We start from the raw sequence: 12,500 nt of genomic DNA on the forward strand, positions 1-12,500 counted from the left end.
TATACAGTTTTCACACTATAAATTGGGTATTTATGAATATATAGTTATCTTTTAAATTTTAGGATGGGGTCCCTTACATGAGGATAATTATATTTGGGAGTCCATGGCATCTAAAAGATAGAAAACCATGTCAAATTATTAACATGGGATTAACATCAATTATTATTATTTGAATTAGTAATTTCTTCTAGTGTCCTAATCACTGACGTGGCTTTGTTCTGCCCTGCAGCGTATTCAGGCCGCGCTATTTGGACATGAAGACAAGAAGGTGAGGATGGTGCTGCCTGGCATGTCTACTTTCATTTCTACCGACAAGCCCAACTTCAAGATAACCACTGTCCGAGACCCCGCAGCTTCGCCCTTGCACGCCCCCTTCACCGGTGGGACGACCTGGAGCCTCTTAAACACCCCTTTGCCCTCGTCCTCCCACAGCCCCGGACCCTCCAGCCAGCTGTCGGCCCACGAAGAACGTGCCAGCGTCATCATGAAAACCTCAGACGTGTCCAAATCCTCCGTCAAGACTTGCTGATGAAACCTGCGCGCGACGTCCAGCCGGACTTGTCGAGAACACTATCATCGCCTTTGATAAAGGACCTACGAGCTCACAGGACAGCGATGGACCACCCTATGGGAGGTTGACCCAATGCTCTCAGACGGGAGGAAGTGACACGTGAGCTTAAATTCAGGGAGTTTTTGAGCGCAGTGACGTGTATCCGTAAGCTGCCGTAGTGATCCGCAAGCCATTGTGAATGTGTATATAGAGGGATCATTGCCTAATTGCCTTTAATCGCCCGAGCACCTTATGGATGAGCACTGGCTGTCATAATCAGTGACTTTTGTAGCTCGCAATCAAGGATAGACATTTTACGAGAAAAAAACGTATGCACATAAATGGCATAATCTTAACTTATCTTAAGACCTTCATTGTGAGCGAATCAATTTTTATACCTTAGGGATCTTTATGCAATGGATAGTACATGCCATTTTACATTAAGGGCCCTGTGATGAAAGAAATGCTGTGTGAATTTGTGTCAGTTTGTGGTTTTTATGACAAAACAAAGCACTTGTTTGATGATTTTCTTTTTTATTAAGAAAAATGTAAGTTAGAACCTTTTAATGTGTCTCTTTCTACTGTATATGTGAACGTAAAGATGTAAAGTATATGTTCTGCTTGTCTTGTGTCTGCAGCTGTGTATTCAAGTCCCAGATAATGTGTGTGCCTATCGGATCTTTATACACATTCAAGGGCTTCTTTAATGGTTTCCACAAGATTCTGGTGTATAAAAATCATGTGATCATAGGAATAAATGATAGACACCGTTTGGGTCAGATTTCAGTTGGTTCTGTGTCGTCTGTACTGCTAAAACTGAGCAATCACACTGTATTTTTATATTTGAGCGCTTCACAGTGAGTCATTTTCCGTGGTTTCAGTCAAAATCTGCTTTTGTTTAGTTTAGATGTTGGAAAGCAACTTGTTTTTCCCTCTCCTGTCTCTCGTTTAATTTCTATCTCTCTTTTTCCTATCTAGGGATTTAATATGGTGATACATCTTTCCACCTTAAGATATTTGTAACTGAAATTTGCGAGACTGCCGGTGTCATTCTTCCTGTTATTTTACCTGTACATCATACAGCAATTCTGCTCGATCCATATTACTTTAAATTCGTTATCATAATCATAAACACACTAATTCCGTAGCGCAAATAGTGTTACAGTTTACTGCTCTTTGTCATTGTTCTAGTTATTTACATATAGCGGCTAATTAACTGAACGTCTCGCACATTTACACAAAATAGCTACTTCCTTGTATCAAAATAAGGTGAATAATACAATAGCCTACACGCCTATTGACTTAGCTAATAAATCGGACGATATTGCGATTGTTGGGCAATAACCATGTCCACGTAGATGATACGCAGAAACATTAGCTCCCCCTTGTGTCACATATCCTTGTCAATCGCTAATATATTTTTCTTTTATTCCAACCATTGCCAAAGTTAAGCTGTTCAAACGAATCTGCAACATAAACAACATTTTACATTGCAAGTGGATTCTCAGCATGAGTGGAATGTTAACATTAATGAAGACATGAATTCTGATCTGTCAACAAACTGTAGGAATGTATTTTTTTTCTGCCATACTGTATATTGCTTCAGATATTGATTTTGCTTTAGTGCTTGACATTTGCAAGAGAATGTGGTCACATGAAAAACGACTAGCGCTTTTTCTAAAACTCATGAATTAGGCTATTATTAAAATTTGCAAATATATGAAGAAGGGAGTTAAACCTCACATAAGATATACTGAAGCGTCTGGTACATTAAAAATGTGCATGTTCACATAACTGATTCTCTGGGCACATCACATACACATGTCACTTTTAAATTTTAAAAAACTACTTTCATGATCCATAACTGTTTTTAACACAAAGTGTTAGCCCCCTCCAGAATAGTACTGCAACCACTGATCTATAGGCCTATATAATGTCTCTAATATAGATCAGTGACTGTAACTGATAAGTGAATGTTGTGCAATGCTTCTTATTTAGCTGGTTTTAACACAACTCATGCTCATGTTGTGTAAAGTGATCTGGCCTGTGTGTGTTTGTGCGTGTATGAAGGAGTACGGTCTGTCTGTCTTTTTGTTTCAGCTGCTGTTCTTAATTGCACCTGGGTCACTGTGACAACGACAAAGCAGAGATACCATCACTGTAGCAAACATATTTCTGAACATTATTGCACAATTTTATTGCATTGGGACAGAGTTCTAACTCTATCTACTGAATCCATCTCTACAGAGTTCAGTGTAACTAATAATCTGAATGAACTGCAGCAGAGGTTTGTTGGACCAATTTATATTGGGTTGGTTTCTCATATTTGTTGTTTTTCTGTAGATTTGAGTTTTCAATGAGGGCATAAAGCTGAGGTTATTGCACAGCCTAGTGGCAGAGGAAGGACACTTCTGTTTGTTTCTACAAGGGCTGTTTTATCAGTTTCCAGACAGCAGAGGTCAGTGCAGATCATATAACGTTTAGAGCAAACTTAAGCTAAAACTGTTCAAGTTGTAGCCTAATAGTGGGCCAGTTCAACCATCAGCCAGGATTTTTGGTATGATGCTCTGCTAAACAGTGAAAATGGGGTGGCAGGTTTTAAATATGTCCAAGAACATGAATGAATGAAATAAAAGTGGGAAAATAAAGGCCTAATTTAGAGTGTCAACAGGGAGCTCAAGTTACCCGCTTATCTGAATTATTAACTTTCAGTTGGGTCAACGTTTTGAAAAGGATTTTTAGGTTTGGTTTAGGATCATTTTGAGCTTAAAACCTCGCCAGCTGCTTTAAAACCTTTCAGGAATTTTTCATAAAAAAAAAAAAAAACTTTACTGGAAGTGAATGAAGATAATCAGATTTAGCTTGTTCGTAATGGAGGGGTCAAGTATTCGCCTTACTAACTTAAATTGAGTTAAATAATCGTCGGAGATATTAAGGAACCGGAATTGTGAGTTGTGGAATTAAATAAGCTAAACATGCTTAACCAATTTTGTTAAGAGATTTTGTAAACAACCTATGTTTTTGAGATCCCTGCTGAAAATAAATAAATAAATAAACCAGCACAGAATTTGTAATTGTTTTACTTGTTATAAAGGGGACTGTACTGGTTTTAATGGAAACTGATCCCTGTGGGTGTCTATATTGGTAATTTGTCGCCCTCTATTGGTGGCTTGTTAAAACCACTAAATCATAATGGAAAATGTCCCAAAACACACTACCATTTTAATGGTTTTAAAGGTTAATAGTTGAAGGGTTGTAATGGTTGTAATGGTATTACCATTAGAGTTTCTGTGATGGTTTCTATTTTTTTTTCAGCAGGGATGTTGTCAATGGCTCTGAACGTGGTGCCACATTAAAAATTGTAATTTGAGGAACTTTTGGCTGAAGTTAATTGTTCAAGTTGTTTATTATTTAAAGAAAAAATATTAAAATATTTGTTAAACTATTAGCCTAAAATGATACAGAAAATTCTAAATAGCAATTAACATATATGTATGTATACATGTGTGTGACCCTGGACCACAAAACCAGTCTTAAGTCGCTTGGGTAGCTTATTTAATCAGCTTCAGATGATGTATAAATCTCAATTTCATCAATCTCAACACACACACACACACACACATACAGTATGTGTGTGTGTGTGTGTGTGTGTGTGTGTGTGTGTGTATTGAAAAAACAGAAGTAGGCTACTTATCTCGGCTCCTGCTGGTGTTCTCCCAAAAGTGATGGAAAGTCTTGGTCCTTTATCACATTCGGTTAAATCTACCCTTCGTAATTTAGGTGTTCTATGGGACAAGCCTTCAGTCTTGATCAACATGTGAATTATTTGGTTCGTAATAGTTTTTATCAGTTGAGAAACATCGCAAAATTGAGGCCAGTTGTGTCCACAGCGGAGATGGAAATGATTATACATGCATTTATTTCCTCCCGCCTTGATTATTGTAACTCTCTTTTTACATGTCTTAATAATTCATACCTGAAACGTTTACAAGTGGTTCAAAATGTTGCTGCTAAGCTTTGAACTAAGTCATCAAAGAGATCTCACGTAGGCCTAACACCAATTTTAATTTCTTTACATTGGCTCCCTGTCAAATTTAGAATTAATTTTAAAATTCTTGTGATGGTGTTTAGAGCATTGCATGGTCAAGCCCCTGTGTATATAAAAGAGATGTTGCAACCTTATAACTCCAGTAGGAATCTGAGATCCTCAAATCAGATCCTGCTAGTTGTTCCACGATCTAGATTGAGGACAAAAGGAGACTGTGCCTTTGAAGTAGTTGCTCCCAAGTTGTGGAATGCTCTTCCTCTGAAACTGAGATCTGTGGATTCTGTGGACATTTTTAAAAAGCAGCTGAAAACTCACTTTTTCAAACTTGCTTAGTCGAATCTGTTCTTTTAATTGTCATGTCGATTTTTAATCGTTCTTTTTTTTTCTTTTCTTTACAAATTATATTTTTATATTTATTTTTAAATAACCATTTTAAAGGGGAGACCGGCTGTGTTTTTTTTGCCCCCGCATTTTTTTCAGAATGCTGTCTATCTGTCCCTGCAGTGGAAGTGGACTCTCCCCCGCACACGCCCATTGAGACGGAGAGCTTTTTCATGAATCAGCGCGATAAGTGTTCAGCTCTCCATCTGTCAGTTCAGTTCTGCTCTCAGTAGCGGAGCATCATGACTCGAGTCGCGCTGAACATCCTCACCGTTATTATTCTCCTTCTGTCCGGATGCTGCGACGCAAACCGCAAACTCCTGGTGTTTCTGATCGATGGCTTCCGTTATGATTACATGGACGATTTACAAAACTTGGCTGGATTTAGAGAAATCGTGGACAACGGTGTAAAAGTGGATTACCTGACTCCAGATTTCCCCAGTCTGTCCTATCCCAACTATTACTCTCTAATGACAGGTGAGTTTTTTTGACCAATTATGACTACTCACGACTTTTTAATATCCTATTTATATGCAGTCTTAGCTACTTTCAAGTTTATTTACTTTGAAGCCATCATGTTACAGTAGGCTATCACTTCTTGTGTTGCAGTCATAAGTTATTAGTTTAGGTCTTTTTGAACACTGATTTTCTCTGTTATGATATAGCAATCTAGTGGAATGTAAGATGTTATGAACTCCTGGAGCTCTAAATGATTTCCATATGCCTGTGAAGATTACACATACTGTACAAACATAATCATTTTTTGTTGTCTGGTACAGTTTAATACGGGCTTTACCACATAATGCATTCCTTGTGTGAAATTTTGTTGCACACTTATATACAAAAACAGTTCAAAAAGAGTATAAAGGTCATTAAAAGTACTCTTACTGTAGAACAATAGAGATCTGTTGGATCTGAGATCTGCTCGTTCATTATTGTTTGAATAGGGCCATTGATCGCAGGGGCCAGGCACAAATGATGAGTCCTTCATCCACAATGACAACAGAAAAACAGCTCGCTCTCAGCTCTATTTATTTATTGGTATACCAGCAGATGAAAATATCTGACTATCTGATTATTTGTAGAGACATACACAATATAATAGATTTTTTAAAAATGTTTTGGTGTCCATTATGCACTATTTATGTTTTTGATTCAATAAAAACTAAATATTTAAAATATTATCAAGAGTTATGAATATTTAATTGAGTATATTCATATTTAATAATGATTATTTGAGAGACATTGAGAGACATTTAGTTTATTTGATAAAATATTTCATAAAAATTGCACAAGCATTTCTGGTCATGTCCACTCAGTTGACTCAGTGAATCGTGTTGCTGAATCACATGGTGATACAGTGTGTGTTGTCTTTATGACGGACTTTAGTAACAAAGGGCTTGGAGCGCTTTGACCCAGCATCCACCAATCACCGCAGCTCAGAGCCAACGCTGTACCGCTCTGCTGATGGCAGTTGTTTTGTTTAGGCACATTCCCCTCTCCACAAAGCTTCAGAAGACAACTGGGCTCGAGCTTTGACAAAGAAATCAAACAATGAGAGCAAAGCTGGGACACCATGAGGGACGTTCATAGTGCAAACTGTCTTAGAACAACTGTTATGAAAACCATTAAACAAACATTATAATTGAGTATATTCATATTTAATAATGATTATTTGAGAGACATTTAGTTTATTTGATAAAATATTTTATAAAAATTGCACAAGCATTTCTGGTCATGTCCACTCAGTTGACTCAGTGAATCGTGTTGCTGAATCACATGGTGATACAGTGTGTGTTGTCTTTATGACGGACTTTAGTAACAAAGGCCTTGGAGCGCTTTGACCCAGCATCCACCAATCACCGCAGCTCAGAGCCAACGCTGTACCGCTCTGCTGATGGCAGTTGTTTTGTTTAGGCACATTCCCCTCTCCACAAAGCTTCAGAAGACAACTGGGCTCGAGCTTTGACAAAGAAATCAAACAATGAGAGCAAAGCTGGGACACCATGAGGGACGTTCATAGTGCAAACTGTCTTAGAACAACTGTTATGAAAACCATTAAACAAACATTACTACCTTTATATAATATTTAAAGGGGTCATATGATGCTTTTTTAAAGATCATTATTTTGTGTATTTGGTGTAACAGAATATGTTGACATGCTTTAATGTTCAAAAAACACATTATTTCTCAAAATCGAAAGTGACAGTAAAACACTTATAATGATACTCAAATTTCAAATAAATGCAGTTTCCAAAAAAATATTAAACAGAAAAACGTCTAACAATATGAAATGTTTCTTGAGCATCAGATCAGCATATCAGAATAATTTTTGAAGGATCATGTGACACTGAAGACTGGCGTAATTATGCTAAAAATTCAGCTTTGCATCATTTTAAAATATATAAAAATTCAAAACAGTTCTTTTGACTTGTAATAATATCACAATATTTTTAATCACATAAATGCAGCCTTCTGAAATACTTCATAATTCATATTTAAGTATGCATGAACTACCTGAACTGAATCTGTTGAGCGTAATATTTGTCATTTTTTAATGAACGTTATACTATATAGTAGTTCTTTGGGCTGTAACTTGCAGGGACGGCCAAAGGTTCTTGACATGCTAATTGTTTTAGCAGGTTTTGGTGTTATTAAAGGAGGGCGTTTGTTTGTTTAATGTTTGCATTTCTTGGACGTGCTGACCCTGCACTTTGTACTGTGCACAGTCAGCAGTTTAAATTTAAGACTTAAAGGGGTCATATGATGCGATTTCAAGTTTTCCTTTCTCTTTGCCTAAACATTGGTTAGTCTTTTCCAAGCCGTCAGATATCCCAGAACTAAACTGAAATGAAATTAGATATGAAAATTTGCATGGGCGAGTATGTTAAAATTAAATGTGCTTGCCCATGCAAAACTCATCACTGTTATACAGTAGATGCTCTGGGTGGTTGCCAAGGCCTTGCTATGCGGTTGATAGTGTGTTTCAGTGTTCGCTAAATTTGGTCTCTTTTTTAGTGTGTGTTGTTTATGAAATTTTTCACACTTCTCCTTAAAGGAATAGTTCACCCAAAAATTACAATTTGCTGACTGTTTGCTCACCCTCAGGCCATCCAAGATATATATGAGTTTGTTTCTACATCAGAACACATTTGGAGATATATTTATCATTACATCACTTGCTCACCTCACCAATTGATCCTCTGCTGTGAATGGGTGCCGTCAGAATGAGAGTCCAAACAGCTGATAAAAACATCACATTAGTCCACAAGTAATCCACACCACTCAAGTCCATCAATTAATATCTTGTGAAGTAAAATGTTGCATGTTTGTAAGAAACAAATCCATCATTAAGGCATTTAAACTTTATATCCATAATCCATAGTCCATAATCCATAATAACATTGTCTTCTCCAGTAATAAAGTCCATCTACTTTTGTCCTCTCACATCAAAATCCACCAACATATTTGTTTAGAGCTGTTCTGCTTGTAAACAGTCTTTGATCTGTGCATATTTCTTTCTGGATTCAGCCTAGATTAATTTTTCACTGAATAAAGAAATGTTATGGATAGAGAACTCGTGTTTTATGCAACTTTTCACTTCACAAAACGTTAACTGATGGACTGTAGTCATGTGGATTACTTTGTGATGTTTTTATCAGCTGTTTGGACTCTCATTCTGACGGCACCCATTCGCAGCAGAGGATCCAATTTCTCCAAATCTGTTCCCATTGCCATGAAGACACAAACTCATCTACATCTTGGATAGCCTGAGGGTAAATATATTCTCAACAAATGTTCAATTTTTGGGTGAACAATTCCTTACCTGTATGATTTGAGGAATCATTCATGTCTTTTGCATAAACAGTGCAGAATGTGTTACACACTCAAATTTAATACTAAAAGGTAGAGGTAGCAAAATATTTTCAAAATATTTTTTGAGCAGCAAATCAGCATATTGATTTCTGAAGGATCTTGTGATGCTGACATAACATCTGCTTCGTCAATAAAAGCATTAGATAGTCCAACTTAAACATTAAGACCTGCTTGAGTTCCTTAAACTCAACATATTCACATATTTGAAAGATGATGTCTGATGAGACAATATGTTTGGCTGTTGTCGGAAGAAATTAATCTTCTGCTGTGAATGCAGCATGCTAAAACTCATTAGGCTGCCTCATTCCAACTCCACCATCATCAGAAAAATCAGAGCAAACAGCTAAGGAATTCCATGTTTTTGACCTGAGACAAAGATCTTTAACTGTTTCCAGGTGTCAGACACTCACAGAGACACTCATTTTGCAGTGACAGCTTGATGGGAACATTGTATTGATATTTCTTAAACTCTCTTGGGTTTGTTATTAACATTACATGTTGAACTTACATAGAAATGATTTTTTCTGATGCTTTATTTTAAATATTCTTCATTGTGTGCCTTCATCTCCATAGGGCTTGAATTACATGAGTGGACAAATGATCCATTGTTGTTGCAGGGTATCCAAAGATACTGAAACATATCCGAAAGCTCTGTGGAGTCTCCAGCGCTCTAAAAGAGCAACATATGAGCAATGCAATTAAATGAATGAAGCTCTTTTATCAAATGAACCTCTGAGGCGTGCTGATTGAAATCCACCCTCGTGTCTGTAAATATTCATTCTGTGCTCCTCCTCATGTTTCAGGACGCTACTGTGAGGTGCACCAGATGACTGGAAATTACATGTGGGATAAAGACACCATGAAAGAGTTCCTGATTGGAACTAATCCGGACAGCCGTCTGCCCATGTGGTGGGACGGATCAGAGCCGCTGTGGGTCACCATGCAGAAACTAGGGAAGAGAGTCTACATGTACTACTGGCCAGGTTAGTGGACATCTGTTCTGGTTTCTTATAAACATAGTATAATGTGGGACTTGAACCTTATAAAACGTGAATATGTTTTGTAATTTTCATAAATGGCTCAGTGAAAGTGAGGTGTTTAAAGTTTAGAAAATGTTGTTTGTCAACTTCAGAGTATATATATTATAGCTAAGATTAAGTATATGTTTTATAATTAATTTAATAATGTACAAGCAATATCACACGAGTAGCAGTGCGATATGTATATTTGTCAGGATTCTCTGGGATAAAGGACTCAAATGCAGAAATGTGACTCAAACAAATGTATTGAGTAGTAGCAGAAGATCAGAGTCCTGGCAAAAATCGAAGTCCAGACGGAAGCCACACCACACAGGTGTAAACAGCTCACATAGGCAGGATCAGGCTGATGTCAGGATCCAGGCAGGCAGCCACTGTACACAACTAGGAACAGTCCAGAACAGGCAGAGATAAGATTCCAGGTAGACAGTCACTCCACACAGGTTAGAGCAGCTCACACAGACAGGAACAGGTTGAGCTCAAAATCCATAAGCCGCTGGCCAGAGATCATGGAGATAACGCGCATCAGATGGGCAAACAGAAAAAACAAAACTATCAACTAACCGGGACAACTGAACCCCCCCCAAAAAGTCAGAACAACAAAACACACTGGCAGTGAAAAAGACAAGATGAGATGTAGAAATAGGGAAAAACAAAGTGAGAGAATGAGAAACAACTGTGAGCGTGTGCACGGCCGACACGTTGAAATGAAAAACAAAAACACGTTCAGGAGAAGTGACAGATCAAACCTGCGACCTGACAATATTGACACAGCTGTGATTGTGTGCTGTAGGTAATCACAGCGTTCCGATATACAGCCTAAAAACAAAAACACGTTCAGGAGAAGTGACAGATCAAACCTGCGACCTGACAATATTGGCACAGCTGTGATTGTGTGCTGTAGGTAATCACAGCGTTCCGATATACAGCCATATCGCACGGCTACAAATGTGATATTGCATTTATACAACAGTTTGACGGCACAAGTGTTTAAATACAAAAGAATCAACAACGGAGTGTCTTTAAAAACCTCTTTTGTTGCGAACTACTTACTTCCGCCACAGATTCAAATCTAAAGTTGACAGTTTCACTGGTGGCAAATTCTAGAAGAGCTGGACGAGGTGAGGCTGCTCTCGGCGGGTTCATGAGCGCTGAACGGCCGCTAACGCCCTGGAGCTCACATCTCAGAAAACGTCGAAGCAAATTTATTAACAAAACGCATATTTGAAGTCTAAACAACTACATTCTCGCCTAAAAAACTCTTAAAACTACATTACGTGACACAAAAACTGTATTATTTCTAAAATTGTCGTGGATTTGGACATCCGCCATGACATGTGAGAAATACCGCAAGCAGAGTGAAACAAACAGTGAAACGATTGCCATTCTGTTATTACTAGAATATTAAACTTCTCTCAGCCAATCAGATTTGAGGACCAGAAAGAACTGTTGTATATATATATATATATATATACTATTTCTATTTGAACATATTTTACAATGTAATTTATTCCTGTGATGTCGAGCTGAATTTTCAGCATCATTACTCCAGTCTTCAGTGTCACATGATCCTTCAGATATCATTCTAATATGCTGATTTGCTGCTTAAGAAATATTTCTTCTTATTATCAGTACTGAAACCACTTTTGCTGCATATGTAAACTGTAATACTTTTTAAATTCAGTATTGTTGAATAGGAAGTTGACAAGCACAGCATTTTTTTTGCAATAGAAATATTTTATTATATATTATAAATGTCTTCACTGACATTTTTGATTAATTTAATGCATCCTTGCTGAATAAAATATTAATTTCTTTTAAAATTGTACTAATTCCATACTTTTTAATGGCAGTGTAAAGTATAAATAAATGGATTTTTATATCCACACACTGCTGGTCACACAGAGCTTCCTCCCATGCCAGACTCTTTTGATTAGTGTCATTTTAAAAGGACAAGCTACTCCTACTCCAAGCTACTCCTACTGCTACTTGACATTAAAAAAGCATGCAAGGTTTTCAAGTGGAGTGTTCAAACTTTCAAAAGCCTTTTTGATCTCTCTCAGATGCATATAAATGCAGGTCACATGGTCTAAAGTGTGTTTCTGTCCATTTAGGTTGTGAAGTGACGATTCTTGGAGTCAGACCTACATTCTGTGAGGAATATGTGTACAACCCTTCAGAGAAGAACCTGATCGACTCCATGGAGAGCGCTCTAAATATGTTAAAGTAAGACCAAAGGCCCAAGAAATCATTAACTCAGATAATGTTGTTGGCTTTTCTGCCTAGATGAAGCCAGGCATGCTAATTAGCCAACAGCCCACACAACCTAGGTCACGCTAGTTGAAAAGAAAAGAGGGAGTAAGTTATTACATTCTGATGAAAGATTATATAGGAAAAAAAGATTTTATTTGGAATAATATGCATTAATCAATCATTCACAATAAGATCAAAAACATACAGTAGAAAGTAAAGAGTGTCAAATTTCATGTTATTACATTCCTCTCCAGTCCAGGGATGGGAAGGAGTAATAAAGAAAGTGTGGAAAAAGGAGGAAGTTTTCTTGTCTCCTGACTTAAATAACACCATTATAGATACAAAACAGAATTAA

The 12,500-nt window shown here is 37.3% G+C and overlaps 2 protein-coding genes across 4 annotated transcripts in view; both read left to right on the forward strand.

The window, feature by feature from the left end:
- Positions 1–1,331, forward strand: part of LOC107716038 (interferon regulatory factor 2-like) — a 28,518-nt gene extending 27,187 nt beyond the window's left edge. For all 3 annotated transcript variants that reach the window (XM_016522357.1, XM_016522356.1, XM_016522355.1), the window contains exon 9: positions 230–1,331. In XM_016522357.1, coding sequence (XP_016377843.1) covers positions 230–529 — 300 coding nt within the window. In that variant the 3' untranslated portion in view covers positions 530–1,331. The remainder of the gene's footprint in view (positions 1–229) is intronic.
- A 3,834-nt stretch (positions 1,332–5,165) lies between these two features.
- The window catches only part of LOC107716039 (ectonucleotide pyrophosphatase/phosphodiesterase family member 6-like), a 12,857-nt gene continuing 5,522 nt past the window's right edge, over positions 5,166–12,500 (forward strand). The window contains exons 1-3 of the mRNA XM_016522358.1: positions 5,166–5,456; positions 9,659–9,838; positions 12,007–12,118. Coding sequence (XP_016377844.1) covers positions 5,222–5,456; positions 9,659–9,838; positions 12,007–12,118 — 527 coding nt within the window. The 5' untranslated portion in view covers positions 5,166–5,221. The remainder of the gene's footprint in view (positions 5,457–9,658; positions 9,839–12,006; positions 12,119–12,500) is intronic.

Source organism: Sinocyclocheilus rhinocerous, unplaced genomic scaffold (assembly GCF_001515625.1).
Source record: "Sinocyclocheilus rhinocerous isolate Xijiao unplaced genomic scaffold, SAMN03320098_v1.1 scaffold720, whole genome shotgun sequence".
Lineage (NCBI taxonomy): Eukaryota > Metazoa > Chordata > Actinopteri > Cypriniformes > Cyprinidae > Sinocyclocheilus > Sinocyclocheilus rhinocerous.